The sequence below is a fragment of the Photinus pyralis genome, unplaced genomic scaffold (assembly GCF_008802855.1).
Source record: "Photinus pyralis isolate 1611_PpyrPB1 unplaced genomic scaffold, Ppyr1.3 Ppyr1.4_LG10, whole genome shotgun sequence".
Classification (NCBI taxonomy): domain Eukaryota; kingdom Metazoa; phylum Arthropoda; class Insecta; order Coleoptera; family Lampyridae; genus Photinus; species Photinus pyralis.
The window spans coordinates 3407836-3426682 of NW_022170250.1; the positions used below are offsets into that span (position 1 = coordinate 3407836).

The window sequence follows — 18847 nt, forward strand, 5'->3', positions numbered from 1 at the left end:
ATGTTCTCTGCAAACTCGGCGAATTCCTTGATCGCTGACTCTGTTTTTCTCCTCCCTGGCCTTCCTTAGCTCCTTCTTTGCTTCAGGTTTGTGTGGGTTTTGCTCAAACCTCTTCAGTGCTCTGCTATGGTTGTCCGTGGATTGCTTCCTGTTCGGTGACATGTCCCCCAAGTGTTTTCTCTGCTGGTTCCTTGAGCGTTTCGGCGATGGTCTCCCTTCCCCCTTTTTGTTCCTGATCTCGTCCTGCTTCTTTCTATACTCCTCCCTTTACTTCTCCCCTGTCTACGGTTTCACATCCCACCATTCAGTTCTCTCGCTTTGCTCCCTGTCATTTCCTTCTTCTTCGCTTCTCCCCTCCCCTACTTTCCCCCTTATCATTTTGTGGTCCGTCTTCATATGCTCGTCTTGATTTGGGCTTTAAGAGTTTCTAATAATCTGAAGAGGCCATCAAAGATCTTATATTTATTAAATTCCAAAATCTAAAATTTAAAGTCCTTAGAAATGTTCTTCAGGCGCACGGCAATAAATTAAAGATATTCCGCAGTGTGTAGATGTTAAAAAGTGTACCTTTGTAACAGGATTTTAACAGCAAACAGAAGCTTAAATTAATTGTCTTTAAGCTTTTCACCGGTAGCCGTTTTGTTCATAATTTTGTTCGCACTTCATAGAAACAACTTAGGTATATGAATTTCATTAATAAACTAGTTTTTTAATCGTAACAAACTTAAAAAATACTTTTGACACGAACTCTTTTAACTTCTAATTTAATACAAACTTTTCGCGATTGCACGTAACTTGTATTGTTTCAGCTCCCCCACCTATTTGCCGATTAAAAGATACAAGCGTTCACTCGGTTTTTTTTATAGATAGGTAAATATAGCGGACATTGCCCCTCTCATGCCCTGTCGCGACAGTTTCCAGAGCCGGTAACACTGCAACGTTTCGGTTCTTATCTGCTTGAACACTTGTTTCTTATCTTAACGCGCGTTATTTTTTCATATATTATTCCTGTTCTCTTTCATTATGAAGCGGTACACCTATACAATTTTCTACGTCGACCAAATTTGTAAATTTAACAAAACATCTTTACAGCCTAAAGCGACCTTCACACCTTCAATGCCGAGTCTCCGAAAAACTCTAAGAAACAAGGAATTCAGGCAATCAAAAAAATTCGAAGAATTCAAGCGGACAAATCCGAAGATTAGGATAAATTTAAAGGACTTCAGGCTCCAAAAAAAACCGAAAGCATCCGAGGACACCCGGTCACTTCAAGGATTTCAAAGTTCATTGTAGAGAAACCGAGGAACTTTCTATTCGCTTTTCTCCATGAACGCTTTGAGTTACTTGTACATCGGGCGTTAAAAGCCCCGAATTTTTTTATCTGCAGATGGCGGGGCGTTAAGACGTGACCTGAATTAAGAGCTAGAAAGATCTCGAGATTTGAATAATCTGTACCTTTTAATGAATCTGATGGACTTGTAAAACGTGAGGGTTCTAAAGAAGACAAAGAAAAATTCAAGAGTAGCAAGGATTTGTACTTTCAGGGAAGATGGGGTCCCAAAGACTTAAAAATCTGACGAGTCTTGGGAATCTAAAAGATTTGAAAGCTTGACGATACCCGGAAAGATCCGAGGAACCCAAAGAACTTTAAGATCCTAAAAAACGTGAAATCACCCGAGGACTCCGATCACTTCAAGGACTTCAAAGGGTCCGAAAAATCCGTTGGAATTCGAAATACCCGAAAAATTTGGACAATCTTTGAACTCAAAGGGATCCGAGTACCTACTCCGAACGCGGAAGAGAAACCGAGGAATTCTGGAATCCGCGAAACCGAAGAAGTCTTAGTAGGTACCTACTCCGCAACAACTCCAAACCTCCAAAGAACATAATTCCGGATGATCGGAAGAATTTAAAGAAGCCAAGGGGTCCAGCGGTTTTGGCCGCGTACCTGCCCTACATATATGGCAGGGTGACCGATGAGAAATTTTTCATAATTACAAACCTGAAATTCGATTAAATTTGGAAATAAAGAATTTAAATATTCCTTAAGTAAAGAAAACGGCAAAAATAAAAAAAAATGTATTTTACAAGCTACAGAAGATTTAAAAAAAAAAGAAATATTTACAACTTGGCATTCAGGCTCAGTCGATCGGTGACCTCCTGCCACCAGCTCGGTCTGGAGAAAGCCGCCGGATGCTGATAGATGGCGGCCTGAAGGTGCTTGTAAACCTGAAATGAAACGTTCGACAAGTTTCGGATCAGTGCGTACGAACCTCGCCGTCTGAGTTGCCCAAAATTGAGTTGAGCATGAAGTCGGGGCAGGCGACTGCGTCCACCAGGCCGATGGCTTCGCTTTTCAGCTCCTTGCACAACTTGAGCACGCTGTTCTGAAGCATCGTGACCGGCTCGGGACCGACAATGTATCCGCCGATGTGCAGTTTGGACATGTGCTGTTCGAGCATCCAGCATCCGAGCAGTTGGAAGAGTTTTACCAGGACAGTGCGAAGGGGGCCTTCTGGTGTATCCGCAATGCGTTTCCACATGGTTTCCAAGACGAGGTGGTGAATGTACGCCGTCGCCAGGGTTTTGGAGTAAAAGATCTGACTTTCACTCCGAGCGTAGGCGTGGGAGTTGCCGTTCAACAGACGTTGGTACTTGTCATAGGTGGACTTCATCATATAGCACACCAGCCATTTGTACGTGTGCAAGATACCTGCAAGTGTCAGACTTAGTTTTCACTGCACTTAGGCGAGTACTCCTCACGTTTTGGACAAAGAACCCCATCTTTTCCGTCGACCACGAACTTCTCCTGCAGAATTTCCTGGGAATTGTTCAAAAACTCGACCGAGTTCATCAGGGTTTGAGGCAGTCGTTTCCCTTTCAGCACCGTGGACCAAAGTGAGAGCAGCCAGTCGCTGGTCTGTAGAAGCTCCTCGTAGTTGTCACCTTCGACCGTGCAGTTGAAGTCATTGCTCGCTCTCAGCTCGCCGATTCCGGTAGCTGAAAGGACCCTTTGAGCTTACGTCAACGTGACAAAAAGCTACCTCTAAGGTATCCGTGACCGCCGCAGGCCTCGCGGCACTCTTGAATTCCATCACGTGCGAACCATGACGCAATCGCTTTCGCTCCGCTGGAAATCGCGCGCAATTCCCCCAGGTCCGCGATCATCTTCTTCTCGCCGGAGTTGATTACGGACTGGACGTGTCGCGTAAAGAATTTTAATGCGTACGTAACAGCGAGGTATGGCAAAAGGCGGTATTGCTAAAATGATGAGTAAATACGGTAAATTTCCCCGAGGGCAACCTACATGAGTTTGGTACTCGATGATGCACACTTCCTCCTCTTTGTCACTTGGAGCAAACTGTCTACGAACGCCAGCGTATCGGAGCGCAATAGTGACTGCGTTGAGGAGGTAGGTGTTGGCAACGTTGGCAACACGCATCTTCGGAATGGTAAAGACGCAATGCTGGACGAGGGGCGCATCCACGGTGTTTTGGTGCTCGATGTATCTACCATCCTCAGTAACATCTGCGATACGGTTCAAGAGACTCTCTCTCGGCACCGGATACGTATTAAATCTAATGAAACTGAAACACCACTTAGAAATTGCCGCATGGGGTGAGAACTTACGAATGATCCACGCCGTTGAGGCCAGCTTTTTCGCCCATATCGCCCACTATGACACCCGGCCGAGGCTTGAGATTGGCGTCGTGGAGCTCCACGAGAAAAGCGTGCAACCCCTTTCGCTCACCGCTCGGAAGGATAAGATGGGCGTAGACCACGCCGTAATGGGCCGTCTTCCCTAAACTTCCAAAATATCACTCTCCCAATTTCAGCCATTCAGCTTACCCAAACTGACGTACGATTTCGCCGACTTAAAGTCGGGCGTGTCCAAAATGAACTGCTTTCTTCTCGCGTCGTAGGTGGCAGTCGTTCGCATTTCCTCCTCGTCGGATCCGTACGCGATTTCGGAGTAGCACACGCAACCGTAAATCTGCAAGTGATTCGATTAAGACGGGGGTTCACGCTAGGGTGTCCCTTACATCGCCCCTCAGAGCTCTTGTCATGAGTTCCACGTGTCTTTGTGTGCCCATCACGCGGAGAACGTTAGGAAACAGGTCAAAGGTTGTCGTGTATTTAATACCCAAGCTCGCATCTAGCGCGAAAACATTCTCAACGAAGGACAGGTACTCCAAGGGCGTGAAGCCGTTACCGTTCGTTAGCTTATTGACGACGTGCTCAAGAATGACCAACTTCTTCGCGGTGATTCGCCTTTGTTCGGCCAGTGGTGGCGTTTCCAGCTCATAGTTGTACAGTAGGGGGTGTTTCCTGAACTCCTCATGCAGGCGTTGCTGGAAGAGAAATTAACAATTGTTGCGTCCAGTGTCCAGGGAGAAAAACAAACCTCGAAGCTCAACAGTCCTTCGGGTTTCATCAGCAGCTTCATCTGCTTCCAGTCGAAAGATGCCGTGCTGCGGTACTTGTCTAGCGGCCCGTAGGGGAAGTCTACGAGTTTCTCGCTCATTTTGTGGTTCTGAAATGTAAACACTTTAGAATCAGAGTCGGTAGGTTCGGTGACCTCATTTTCAAATAATAAACGAAAAAAAGAATTTGATGCAAGTTTTGAATGCCGTCGAGGTAAGTACAAGCTTTAGAGGTTTATATGCTAAGAGAGGTAATTTTGAACGACATCGAGTCATGATTTAACTATCTCGCCTTTAAAGCGATCCAGTTTTCTGTTTTTCTTGGAGGGAGCCTTTTTCAAGATTCGGCTTAGAAAGAGGTGATAATCTTGGGGAAATGAAGACCCTTAAAGATAAAGGATCGGTTCTTAAAGTTTCCTGAAATTTCCCAAATTGAAAAGGCTCTTAAAGGCCTTTAGAGACACATAAAAACTTAGAACAAACCAAGGTTATCAAAGACTCTTCAAAGCGCATTCATTCAGATAAGCAGCGAGTGTATACAAGCACTAAAGACCACTCTGACGAAGCCGGATGGACGGTTCTTCTGTTATACTTTTGCAAGTATAAAAAAGCTTAGCTTGCGTTGGGTTCGTTTCAGGTTTGTAACTCGGCGAGTATATTAGAAAAAATTGGGTGGGAGAATGGGATTCTTCGCTGAACCGTCAAGGCGAACCTAGATAAGTTGTGCGCGGTATTTTTAGAGTCAGTAACATTTCCAAACGATAGTTCTAAAGCGAATTCGTATAATCACAGTATGTGGAAGATTTTAACAGCCGCGTAATCGCACGTGACATTGTTATTAAAAAAGTTTAAATTAATTGCCACATTACGAAGGAAAATGGGCCACTATTTCGACAAACATTTTTGCCGTGAGTGCTTTTTTGCCATTACAAATAAATGTAATGTAAGGTGGCCGAAAGGAACTTCGTATAATTAGTGCTTTTGCTAACCTATAACTGGCTAGTTACCCTCCGATCCTAAAACAAAATTTAATTTCTACAGAACTGGCAAAAATTTTACTGTAGCAATTATTTTTTTGTAATGAAATATAATACCCGTTCTTTCGTTAAAGCGTCATAACTTTACCTCTACGCACGGGGGGGCAAATATAAGGGGGGGGGGGGTTATATTCATATCACCTTTGATTCTTGAGCGCGACACAACAATATAGGAGTACAAGGTAAAAAACGGCATGGTTCTAGCCGCCGTCGTTTCCGAATAAACGACAAGATTGCCATCCGTAAGCAATGTGTGGAGGGGAGGGGGGGGGATGCGACCCGACACCTCGGAAGCGCAATTGAACCACAAGGCCAACGCACAAACCCGCAACTCGATACGCCCCCTCGTTCTCTCACTACGGCGTCATATAAGTTTTCCTTTATGCAGGGGAAGGGGTGGGGGTGCAAGCCCAAATCTTCGTCGATTCTAGAACGCATCTGCTCAATATAGGAGTCCACCGTAAAAATTCGGCACGCTTCTAACCCTCTTCGTTCCCGAATAAACGCCAAAAAAAGAGAAAAGTGCAATTTATGAGCAATTTGGGGGGGGGGGGGGGTGACCCGACGTCTCTGAAACGCAGTCGAACTGCGACGCAAAAGCACAAAACTGCGTGCAACTCGATACATCCCCCCGTTCACCCGCTACAGCCTCTTAACTTTACCTCTACGCGGCAGGGGGGGGGGGGCAAGGTCGTCGGCAAATGGCGCGTTGGAAACATGATTGTCCCCACGTGTATTCGAGATGGTGAAAGTTTAATTAAAAAACAAGATGCAGTTTTCGAGTAATTCTCGAAAAACCGTCACTCGCGCCTCCTCGTCCACCCCCACCCCCACGCCCCCCCGTAATCGAACTCTGACCCGGCACTTCGGAAGCGCCCTCGAACTACGAGACTAATGCAAAAAACGCAACTCGATACTTTGCCTTTGCCACGCATAACCACGTCGCGGAAGGGGAGGGGGAGCTCGGCGCATTGGAAACGTTTAAACGTCTCGCATACGATTTGCCACCTCTGCCCTCCCATAACTATTTTTCACGGCAAAAAATCCGTTTTATCCCCATAAAGCGGAATTTTTCTCGAAAAATTTCCACCACCGGCCGCCCTATTCGTTGGTGCCACCTAATCGCAGCAACTTAAAAGTTGGTTCGTATCTCCCCTCCTTCGTCCGCTACGAATGTTTGAAGTCGCGTATATACCCGAAAACGGCCTAGCCGGCGCACTTTTCGCCCTCCCCCTACCACCCGGGGCGGTCGAGCCGGATCACAAAATTCGAAAAGTGCCCCCCTCCCCCGCGGAGGGGGGCGATAAAGAATTCTCCCTACCCGGTTCGATGCGCCCGTCCTCGGTGCCCCCTACGCCGCGGCGGTGCTTACCATTTGTCCTCCGTAGGGGGTTTTATGGGGAAAAACACGAAAGTGTTAGTAGTGCGGGGGGGGGGGGGAGACGTGGAGCGATTTGGCTCGTTTTCACATATTTCTCTATCCTCAAAAGCCTCAAATTCTTCAGGAGTATCATGATCAACCTACTGCCGGACACTATGGGATACAGAAAACCTATCGCACAGAAGATCGCCCGACGCTACTTTTGGCCCGGGATGTACAAAGGTGTACAGGCTTATATACGGAAGTGTGTAGACTGTCAGCGATGCAAGATGTCCAACCGAAAGTCAGAAGAATTACAGATGACGTGCCCCCACGTGTGTGTTTAATTAAAAGTAAGATCCAGTTTTCGCATGATTCTCGAAGAACCGTCACTCATGCCGCCTCGCTCCCCCCCCCCCCCACGCGATCAAGCCCTGATCCGTCACTTCGGAATCGCCCTCGAACTACGAGACTAGCGCAAAGAACTGCAACTCGATATTCCCCCCGTTCCTCCGCTACGAACTCTCGACTTTCTCTCCACGTCGCGGGGGAGGGTGCGGGAGTGCGAGCTCGGCAAGCGGCGCGTTGGAAGCGTCTCGACATCCCGCGTAACCCCGTTCCTATTTTTCACGGCGAACATCCGTTTTACAACCCAAAAAGCGCATTTTATATCAAAGAATTCTAACGTGCTCCGCTTCGCGTCGCGCGCTTCTCCCATTCGTTCGTGCCACCAAACGGGCCAATCGCGCGGAACGTAAAGTTTTTTCAGCCGGAAGAACCGCTCCAGACTCCGTGTGATGCAACAACGGTTTGAGCACATGATCGTCATGGACCTTTTTGGAACTCTACCAAAGACCCACGAAGGTTGAGAACCACTGCTTTAGAATGCATTTATGTATTATTACTGGCTTTTGAAAGCTTCTGGTGACTTTACAGATTAATAAATACCTTTAAACCTACTAAAGGTTCCTAAATGCCCTTGAAGTGTTGTTGAATAAGTCCTTCGGACTTGCAATATCAAGAACTGTCAAAAGACTGCGAGAAGAGAGGATTTCGGGACACTCTTGGAAACTCTTATTAAATCTACTTATAAAAACTCTTAAAGGCATGGTCTTCAAACAACTCCATAGCGCAATAAAGGTTACTAAAGGTCCTTAAAGCCCGTAGAATATTGTCTGAGCCTCTTAGAAACTTAAATGGAGATTCATGAAGACCCAATAAAGTCCTCTTAATGGTTTTTAAAGGCTCTTAAGCTCGGGCCATAAAAGCCTTCGACAATATGCTCTAACCCCCTTTAAACTGCCGTTATCAACTCTTGAAGGCTGTTGAAGATGGGAAGCTATCAAAAATTTATAAATATTTTGCACACTGCCTCTCAAATTTAAAGACTTACAACATCTCTAAAAGACAAGGTTTTGGTGAAACCTTTGGAGTGACTTCAAGCCCGTTGGAAGCTGTTTATCACAATTGGAGATATTTCAAAAGCCGTAAATGCTCTTCAGAGCTCAAAAGGATGTAACACCAAGGCATTTGTCAAAGACACCTTTAAAAGAGGTTTTTTCAAGACTGTAAATGCGAATTGAAGTCTTTGTTGGGATGCAGATAAGAAATTGCCCCCGTGATTGAACGATTGTAGAAAATTGTGATAAACGGAGATGTTATTGTCACTTACGAAATGAAGTTATCTAAAAATAAATGTTGCCATGGATCGCCACTTTCCAAGCGGATACTGTGCGGAAGAGTTTCAAGAGCTGGTGAACGTCCAAAATAAGAAACAGTGAGTTACCTGATCTAAACGGAAACCTTCGAGACAGTACACTTACACTGAATAGTCGCAAACTAAACAAGTAAGTATACTTTGAACTGTGTACGCGGCCTTTATCTTTAATAGATTGTGTACTAAACCAGTGTCGTAACAAGCAGTGTGGAATTACGATTGGGAAACTTTTGAACTGTTGTTTTGCGGACCCTCTTATGGTACATTCGTTCAATGGGAAAAAAGAATCCGTTGGTCTGCGAGAGGCTAGTTTAAAGAGCGTGTGGCGCCGCACCGCATGGAAGTGGAACAGGGAATTTCCAGCACCTCGCTGTCTTTGCTCTGCACATTCATTCGGTTTTTAATGAACTTCGCGGCTTCTCTTCATGCTAAAATTCCCGGACATATTGCAATCGCTTGCTAAATTAGGCGCGCAAAATTTGACATCAAAATCTCTTCAATCGTACCTTTGCTGCAACTCATTTAATTTTTATTTCCAAATTTAATCGAATTTCAGGTTTGTAATTATGAAAAATATCTCATCGGTCATCCCGCCATATATGTAGGGCAGGTGGGCGGCCAAAACCGCTGGACCCCTCGGGTTCTTTAAATTCTTCCGATCCTCCGGAATTATATTCTTTGGAAGTTTGGAGTTGTTGCAGAGTAGGTACCTATTAAGACTTCTTCGGTTTCGCGGATTCCTTCAGGTTCAAAGATTGTCCAAATTTTTCGGATATTTCGAATTCCAACGGATTTTTCGGACCCTTTGAAGTCTTTGAATTGATCGGAGTCCTCGGATGATTTCAGGTTTTTTAGCATCTTAAAGTTCTTTGGGTTCCTCGGATCTTTCCGGGTATCGTCAAGCTTTCAAATCTTTTAGATTCCTAAGACTCGTCAGATTTTTTAAGTCTTTGGGACCCCATCTTCCATGAAAGTACAAATCCTTGCTACTCTTGAAATCTTCTTTGTCTTCTTTAGAACCCTCACGTTTTCCAAGTCCATCAGATTCATTAAAAGGTACAGATTATTCAAATCTCGAGATCTTTCTAGCTCTTAATTCAGGTCACGTCTTAACGCCCCGCCACCTGCAGATAAAAAAATTCGGGGCTTTTAACACCAGTTGTACAAGTAACTCAAAGCGTTCATGGAGAAAAGCGAATAGAAAGTTCCTCGGTTTCTCTAGAATGAACTTTGAAATCCTTGAAGTGATCGGGTGTCCTCGGATGCTTTCGGTTTTTTTTTTGGAGCCTGAAGTCCTTTAAATTTATCCTAATCTTCGGATTTGTCCGCTTGAATTCTTCGAATTTTTTGATTGCCTGAATTCCTTGTTGCTTAGTTTTTCGGAGACTCGGCATTGAAGGTGTGAAGGTCGCTTTAGGCTGTGAAGATGTCTTGTAAAATTTACAAATTTGGTCGACGTAGAAAATTGCATAGGTGTACCGCTACATAATGAAAGAGAACAGGAATAATATATGAAAAAATAACGCGCGTTAAGATAAGAAACAAGTGTTCAAGCAGATAAGAACCGAAACGTTGCAGTGTTGCCGGCTCTGGAAACCGTCGCGACAAGGCATGAGAGGGGCAAATTAATTGCCGCTCATTAGCTCATTGCATTAATTAACTTTATGTTAATTGCAAGTTTTCGGATACAGAGCCGGATATGGCGCTTATCTGATGTTTGCACGCCGCCAACTGTTAACGAGCAAAACAACCCGTTTCGGCACTTGTTCTATACTTGCTTTTATTTACTATGGGGAACTAAAACGGCCTATAAACAATTAACGGCGCTGAAACCAAAAAATATTAATTGTCCCTCATCTTCGCCATGACGTGAGCCTTCGGTGTTTACAAAAATAATTCCAACATGAACGGTCGCAGGCCGACTAATTAAATACGGCATCCATGGCACCACGGAAAGTTTTTATGTAACGAAGCCAAAACCAATCGTTGTGGACTTGTGGTCCTCGCAAAGGGTAAACTCAACTCAGAAACTTTATTTATTTATTGCCCTCCAACGAGCTCGCGCCCAATTACAGAGCACAAGTGCCCCTGCAGAAGGTCTTAAGTTGTTCTGTACTACTCCGGCATTTACCTTACGAATTGGGAAAACTGCAGGAAAACCTAATTCGGGGTAGCCGGTAGAATGCTCGAAATTGACACATGAAAAATTCTTACCTCAGCCCTTATACGAGCGACCGTTCACGGTAATTACCAGGCACGACAAAGCATCTTGCCATAGCCCTAAACGGCCGTAACAATAAAGTACTTATCTATCCACCCTTCGCAGCCACCATTTACCGTCAATCATCCGCAGAGTCCACTTCGCGTCAACGAACCAGGTCCAGTTGCGGATTTCAGGTGGTGGTTGAGTGTTAGGGATGTTTATCGTGTAGTTGAAATACAGTGGATAGACGAAGTGCGAACAGCCCAGCCTTTTCTTTATTATTTGCCATTGCTTGGTCTATTCTGACCGGACTATTTTGGGCAACCAGGAAAGTAGAAGACGGGCACTTTTTCCCCACTCCTTTTTTACTCGCGGGGTTAATGAAGGTCAATTAAATTGACTCGCGGGGAGTCGCCCACGTGGGCGAGGGTGTTTTTGGAGATTAATTTGATTATTTCTGGGAATATGGACTCGGTACGATAGCATTTGCTTTAATTGATGACGTCATCAATTAAATTAATTATTATCTATAAGTAATTTAATTAATCCGCGGGTCGATTAATTTAATTCTGCTGTTTGATTTGCGACTTAATCCATCTACTCCGTGGCTCGATTAATTTATTTAGCGGTTTGATTTTTTGGAATTTCCTCTAATCAATTTATTTCGAGGTTTGATTGATCTAATTAATTAATTCGCGGAGCGATTAACTTAATTGGCGGTATAATAAAAATAATTACACATATATGTAACAAAAACTATACGCACACACATGTAATTACTCTTCAATCTAAAACAAAATGGCGACCAAACGCGGGAAATTCAAAAATAAGAAGTGTAATTTAAAAATATTGTATGACTTTACTATCCATCTTGTTTGTTTCTGTTGTTATTATCTGTTACAGATAAGGCAGAAAAGCGCCGTGTCCTTAGGAGGCAGTTTGAAGACATTATTATTATATATTTACGGCTTATGGATAATCCGCGCGACTCCACTATTTAGTTTTTTATTCCGGATCCGTTTAATCATAGTTTAGTCACGAAATTTCACTGAGAGCTTGTCAATCGTGCATCCATTAACGCGATGAGGACAAAATTTTAATTTAGCAGCACCAACCAACACAAAATTATAGTAATAGTTACTTAGATAAAAGTCAGGAAAATGACACATTACTGGCGAGGGAACATTGTAGCGCGAGGCCCCTTTGGGTCCGAGTACTTTAATTTCCGAGTCAGGTACCTAATGACATTTTAATTAATATAAAATTTCAATTTTTATATAGAACTTTTGATTAATGTCAATCTGTCAGTGATGACAGGAGTCATTATAGACATTTGAAAATGTCAAAAATGCGGCCGGTAAAGTGACGGTGCGGCCGGTAAAGTGACAGGTGCGGCCAGTAAAGTGACAACGGCAGGGAACGTAGTCTGCTCTGCCTTTGTCATGGAAACTAAAATTTTCTGACAGAAAGTATTAGGCATGAAGGTTTCAGGACGATTTTGGGTAAAAGCAATGCTTGAAAATATCGATGTTGACACTCCAGCGTGACGGGTTACACCGCTTACGCCTAACGCCGGTCCTGATTAAAACCAACCAGGGGAAGGCCATAAACCAAACAAATTTCAGAGACGCCATCTATACACATTGATTTGAACTTATCTACCTATATGTTTGACTGCTTAAATTTAAAAACAGAGTTGTCACTTTTGTGCTCTACCTCTACTACGATACCCTCAAATGGATTTGAGTTAACTGGAGTCTCGATCGATATCTTTTACCTATCATTATCTAACAGTCCCGTTCCCTCTAACAAAATGGACGTACTGCGCATGCGCATTAGGTAACTTCGTTATTTGTGGATCAATTAATAACTATAAATATAAACAGATCATATTATACGTACCGCGTGATCAAAAAAGAGTTGCTGTCGAGTCACCTTTGATATTTTTGTTTGTATGGGAAATCATGTTAAACTTGAACTCCCAAGGGCCACCTGATGTCAATCCTTTTTTGATCACCCGTTATAGTCTATACATATAGCCACCTATGACTTGCAATTAGGAGCATCTATGCCAACATACTTACCACAGACAGAGATGTATTTTGCACCGAAAATAGAATACTCCTCATGCGCGATAGAATCCGAATGTAAAAACCTCAAACCATAGGCGGCGCAACAGTCACTTCCTATTAATTTTGTTAACTTCAGCATTTTAATTACTTTTGTAGTGTACTTAACCTCCAGATTCTACGCTAACTTCACACTACAAGAACACGGAAACAAAGTCAACCCGTCAACGTTTAAAAATGGCCACCCTAATATGACTATTCCCTCCACAACTAAACAAAATCCCACTTAAATGTGAAAAGTGACACGTGATCAAACATCTAAGGCAGGGCCCCCTTACGTACATCAGTTGTAAACAACGCTATGACCTGAAGCACAGTAGGGAAAGAACGTAAAATAAAACACTAAAATTGTGAAAAGTTTCTTTAATAATTATCGCGTGGTTATTATTGATTGTAAAAGCTCAGAAATTTAAGTCAAAATAAATTACATTGGTAATTCACCGAATAAAAATAGAAACAGGCTGGGAAAAAAAGAACTTACCAATAAAAAAAACCAGCCGTCAAATTAATATTAAATTGTGTAGTAAAATTAATTGTTTGTAATGATGTGAATGCGTAACATAAAATTATAACATCGCAAAAAGTAGCAGGTAAACTTCAAGAGGTAACATATAGGTTAAAAACAAGTTTTGGGAATTATGGGTCAGGCAGCGACGGACCTATGGGGGGGGGGGGGCAGGACTTAACTAGTTGGCAATTTTGACAAGAGTTGGTAATTTTCATTACCAGTTGGCGAATGCGGCGAAAATAGGTAAATCGTAAATGTAATAAATCGACTATTGAAGGAATGAGGAATTGCGGCAAAATCTATAAAAAAAAGACTCTTTAATAGGAAAGTCATTTCCTTCTTCAACACAAGGTTGGTATTTTGGTAATGCTTTTAATTAGTAATAGACACCGTATACCTACTGATATCCTACATTTTCTACATGATTTATTAGACTTGGAAATACCACATAATACTTTAATAGATACTACCCGTTTGAGTTGGAAATTTTTACAGTTGAGTTGGCAAAATGTCATGTCTGCCCCCCCAATTTTCTTGTCTAGGTCCGTCCCTGGGGTCAGGTAAACAGGTAAGAAAGGGTGAAATGCACCGGATGTGATTCATCTTTGGTGTAATAAAGTCCTTTTGTTAAAAGCAAGATGGAAAATTACATGTCCTTTAACTATCGGTAAAAATATGTGGAAATTATTGAATCGCCACTCATATATCGCACATAGATTCTAAACCGAAGTTTTTGTTAGAAGGATCTCGCCTCCGAGATATAGTGCAGCGGAGAGCCGGCGCTAACTCGCTTATTTAAGGTAGTTTTTTTTTCGGAGTAGAAAGAATTGGGACCCACACCATTTTGTTCAGAAATGTTTGAACCCTCAGAATCTCGTTTTACGACATTTTCCCGTGGTCCTGACAAAAGTTATAAGCCGTTAAAGTTGAACTTTACTCATTTACGCGCGCGCGACTAGACCACCGAAAGTATTTATTTTCTCAGCAACTAAGCGATATACATCAATAATTCCTTTTGTAAAATGAAAGTACATTTATAGCAGAATCTAAAGCATTCAATTTACCTACCTTGTTATGGACAGTTTTTAGAAAAATGACCGTCAACTTCCAAAATTGGTGTAGCAGATGAAAAGTGCGCACTTTGAACTCTCATAACTTTTTATTTCACGATATCGATTTCCAATATTTATAGCTCATTCGATGCTCCAAAGCATTGTGATTATTTTATTTTCTATAACATTACCGTGAATTTTTCATAATAAAAAAGTTACGGTCATTTAAGTAAAAACCTACCCACCTCGCCGAGTCGGGAGTCGCGAGTGAGACGGAGAGGGAAGGATAGTCAGCAGCGTTCGCGCAACAAGGAGCGATGCGTAAGAGGTTCTACTTTACTATGAAATTTCCCTCCGAATACCAAAACTAGCTATTTAGGCCGGTTACAAATGCATTCCGCCGAGTTGCATTGTAAAATCTCAAAATATTCAGTAACTTCATGTATTCGTTTAGGAGCCACCCTAAAAAAAGTGGTAAAAGTTTCCATTTCTCCTTTAATTTTTTTCTTAGCAACAGTTACAGAGACTGGTGGTAAGTCTTTGAATAGGTTTTGCTGTATGCCCTTTCCGGTTTTGCAAATAATTTTGTTTCATTATGTAAGTAGATTTTTGGTTGTATGGAGAGTCGTAGGAAAAATAGTGTACATGACTCGCTAGAAAGCCACTTTTCACACTCGTGTGAAAAGTATCGCTTTCAACACTCGTTACGTAATATACTATTTCAAAATTCCTACCACAAAAGGGCACACCCCTCAATAGGGGTGCGAAAAAATGTTGATTTCGACGAAATTTGGTATCTGGTGGTTTTTGAATATAAAAATCACGAATCTGAAATTAGTTTTTGAAAATTCGAAAAAAATAATTCCACTGCAATTGTTGGCCGGACAACGAAAATTGATAAAATTCCACGAAGTTTGTTGTGTTGGTACATACGGAACAAAATTGTTGAACAGTTTTTCTTAAGGTCATTTTTCAAACAAAAGTTACACTCATTTGCAAATTTGTCTTTCGGGTCAGAAAATGTTCTCCGATAGTGGCATAACAAGTAGGTACAGTAAACGTCAATATTACATGTTCTGCTAAGGGTGTCTACCTACATTTCACAAAAATTTGTCAAATAAAAAATGATAATTTTATCACAGCGAGCATTAATAACTTCGACATCAATGAGGAAACAGTCACAGAATAAGAATAAGTAGGCCATATTCTGTGGAAACAGACGAAAAAAATTCAACGCACATCCCTTTTTCAAAAGCGAGATACATCGGCAGAAAAAATCCAAATTCCTCGTTTATCTATCACTAGATAACGACCAGATAATTGACTTTAACAGCCTAAGTACATTCTGATAATCCGAAGTAAGTTCCGGTATCTACCATTAAATATATGTATGCCGTTTTTGAATTCTCCACCAACGAGCTACAATACCATCCTAACCATCGTCTAGGGAAATCAAAAAACAAGCCTGAATCTTTGGGACAAAATCATACCGTTGTCACTGCTGATCTTAGCAATACACACAAGAGCACAAGAGATACCTAATGTGGAGTAACCCCCAAAATTTACAGGGAAAGGTACCAATTTGTACCTATATATTTCACCAAAGAACTGAGATACATGGGGTTAATGAATTGTTTGAGATTTTACAATTCAACTCGGCGGAATGCATTTGTAAACGCCTAAACGGCCTAAATAGCTAGTTTTGGTATTCGGAGAGAAATTTCTTAGTAAAGTAGAACCTCTTACGCATCGCTCCTTGTTTAGCGAACACTGCTGACTATCCTTCCCTCTCCGTCTCACTGGCGACTCCCGACTCGGCGAGGTCGGTAGGTTTTTTACTTAAATGACCGGAACTGTTTTATTATGAAAAATTCACGGTAATGTTATAGAAAATAAAATAATCACAATGCTTTGGAGCATCGAATGAGCTATGAATATTGGAAATCGATATCGTGAAATAAAAAGTTATGAGAGGTCAAAGTGCGCACTTTTCATCTGCTACACGAATTTTGGAAGTTGACGGTCATTTTTCTAAAAACTGTGCATAACAAGGTAGGTAAATATGAATGCTTTAGATTCTGCTATAAATGTACTTTCATTTTACAAAAGGAATTATTGATGTATATCGCTTAGTTGCTGAGAAAATAAATACTTTCGTTGGTCTAGTCGCGCGCGCGAAAATGAGTAAAGTTCAACTTTAGCGGCCTATAACTTTTGTCAGGACCACGGGAAAATGTCGTAAAGCGAGATTCTGAAGGTTCAAACATTTCTAAACAAAATGGTGTGGGTCCCAATTCTTTCTACTCCGATAAAAATTTTTGAACGATTTCGCGGCTCTCTCCGCTGCACTAATAGGTAACTTGCTTTCCGAGCAGGAAATTCAAGCCTACCTACAGTTCAAAGTTAAGGTCAGCTTCGGCATTATAGGTGTCGTAAGTAATGTTGGTACAGTTATTTTCCACCCCTGTGGCCGCCTCATTCACGGCGAAATGTTAGTTCACAATGCCAGTACACACATCAAACAATTCGAGAACTTCCTATTTAAATAACTGACCTACATTTATAATTTAGCTTCAGGTCAAAAATGTAACCAAAACAACCACGAATCGAGTACACCTGCATCAAAAATAAAAATTAATCGTATGTCATATATATACAACGTGATGAATTGTCAATTGAGATTAAATTATGTCAACTTCAAAAACAAAAGTTAATAGTATTTTACATTATTAGCCAGGTAAGTGAGTTTTTACTGGCGATAGGAGAAGTTGACTGGCGAGCCTGTCATCTCCTAGAGCCAGTAAAAACTATTACCTGGCGTATAATGTACAATATTTTATTTGTTACTCATTTGTAAACAATAGTAAACGTAAATAATTAGTTTTTAAATTGATCTTGAAGAAATGTCTAAAATATCATGTTATCCATGTAACAGAGACTTCGCATTAATTCTGGCCAATGAAATTACTAGATTACTAACTTGTAAAATTTTTACAGGTCTGCTGTCAGTTTTACAAGTCAGTAGCGATTAAACATGACGTTTACCCGTTTGCGTTTTGTCTTGTTAATCAACGTTTACAACTGAGTAGCAAATAAAATTATAAACAAGTTCCTATAAAATATATACAGAACACAAAAAAATAAATGCTAAAGAAATGCAAAGATTATTCCTGCTCTAAATACCACAAAAATAACAAACTAAGTATAACGTTTTTTGTCAACCACGCGCCTATAAAAATAAGATGCTCTAAAAGGAGATTGTGGCGGGCTCTGTGACGTAATAAGCCCGACCAATCAGCTCCTAGAACCATTCACATGACATAACGAATTGGCAATATTGCAGGTGAATGTCATTTGTAACTTGCGTCACCTGCAGTTAAACATGCCTCTTAAAACGTCAGACCCTCGCACAAGGTTGCCGGCTCAGTTCTACGTGATTGATTGTAGGTTTGTGACGTATTTACACTGAAGCGTTTCAAATTCGGACTAACAACACAGCTTTTCAATAATTTATTTTGGGTTTATTTTACTCGCAAATAAAAATTGAGGACACACGGGTCTTTTTTTATTGGACTTTGTAGATCACAAAAAAAACATGAAGCCGGGATGCCCCCATTACAAACAATAGCATAACGGTATCACATACATACGTGATTATGCATTGCGGTTAAACCAAGTAAATTTCAAAAACAAAGATTCAAACACACAAAAAATATAAAATGTGGCATACAAAACACAAACACGATATAAAGAAATGCAAAGATTACTTACCTGCATAAAAAAAATCACAAAATAACAACAAACATTTCGTGCTCTCCAGATGACGCAAATCGCTTTCCTCTCCTAAAAATTGAGTGGTTGCAAACTCTCAAAAATGTGTGCATCGTCGTAAGTTGTATACACAGGGTGAAACCTCTCACTTTTATTTATATAAGAGTTGTAGGGCTGTTAAAAATCTACATATGTGATAAATTTAAATATATAGGGCCGCCCACAAAGTTGTGGAGATTAATAGTGGTATTTTTTAAATAGAACACATTACTTGACTCCATTTTAAACAATAACGGATAACAATGCGATATTGGAACATAGTCGTATTTACCTGAGCAACAAATATGGCACGACCATTATTATTACTCGTAAATAATTAATAGTTTGATATCTGAAAGTAAAATTCTGACAGAAATAAGCAAAAAAGAAAATAGCAAGACGTTTTTACTTACCGAAACAGAGAGAGTATCGATTTTTTTCATTTTAAGGGGGCAAGGCGTCTTCCAAACAATTTCCCTTTTCTTTTCAGCTTTCCAAAACATCTCCTTCGTATCAAATTATTGCGTCGTGCAAAAATCTCATATACTAAAACACACGCTTATCTTCAAATTAATTAGCCCACGCAGCGATAACGAAACCTTATCGT

General features: G+C 41.4%; 1 protein-coding gene across 2 annotated transcripts; it reads right to left on the bottom strand.

Annotated features, from left to right (window-relative positions):
• Positions 1-2063: 2063 nt before the first annotated feature.
• On the bottom strand, positions 2064-18781 carry LOC116160944 (peroxisomal acyl-coenzyme A oxidase 3-like). Of its 2 annotated transcripts, none has more exons than XM_031474096.1 (10): positions 18654-18781; positions 4406-4534; positions 4044-4352; positions 3850-3994; positions 3631-3802; positions 3308-3587; positions 3045-3261; positions 2764-3000; positions 2274-2713; positions 2064-2229 (listed from the first exon to the last, which is right to left on the bottom strand). In XM_031474096.1, exons 1-10 carry the CDS (start codon positions 18741-18743, stop codon positions 2122-2124), a joined length of 2127 nt encoding a protein of 708 aa, XP_031329956.1. In that variant the 5' UTR covers positions 18744-18781; the 3' UTR covers positions 2064-2121. The 2 variants fall into 2 exon arrangements, with proteins under 2 accessions (XP_031329956.1, XP_031329957.1); XM_031474097.1 differs by lacking the exon at positions 18654-18781 and adding an exon at positions 8608-8705.
• Positions 18782-18847: the final 66 nt, after the last annotated feature.

Coding starts and splice junctions, on each gene's coding strand:
- LOC116160944 (XM_031474096.1), bottom strand. CDS start 18,743: ATGTTTTGGAAAGCTGAAAAGAAAAGGGAAATTGTTTGGAAGACGCCT. Junction 4,535..18,653: donor TCGATACTCTCTCTGTTTCG/GTAAGTAAAAAC, acceptor TTTACATTTCAG/AACCACAAAATGAGCGAGAA. Junction 2,714..2,763: donor TGGGGTTCTTTGTCCAAAAC/GTGAGGAGTACT, acceptor TGACACTTGCAG/GTATCTTGCACACGTACAAA.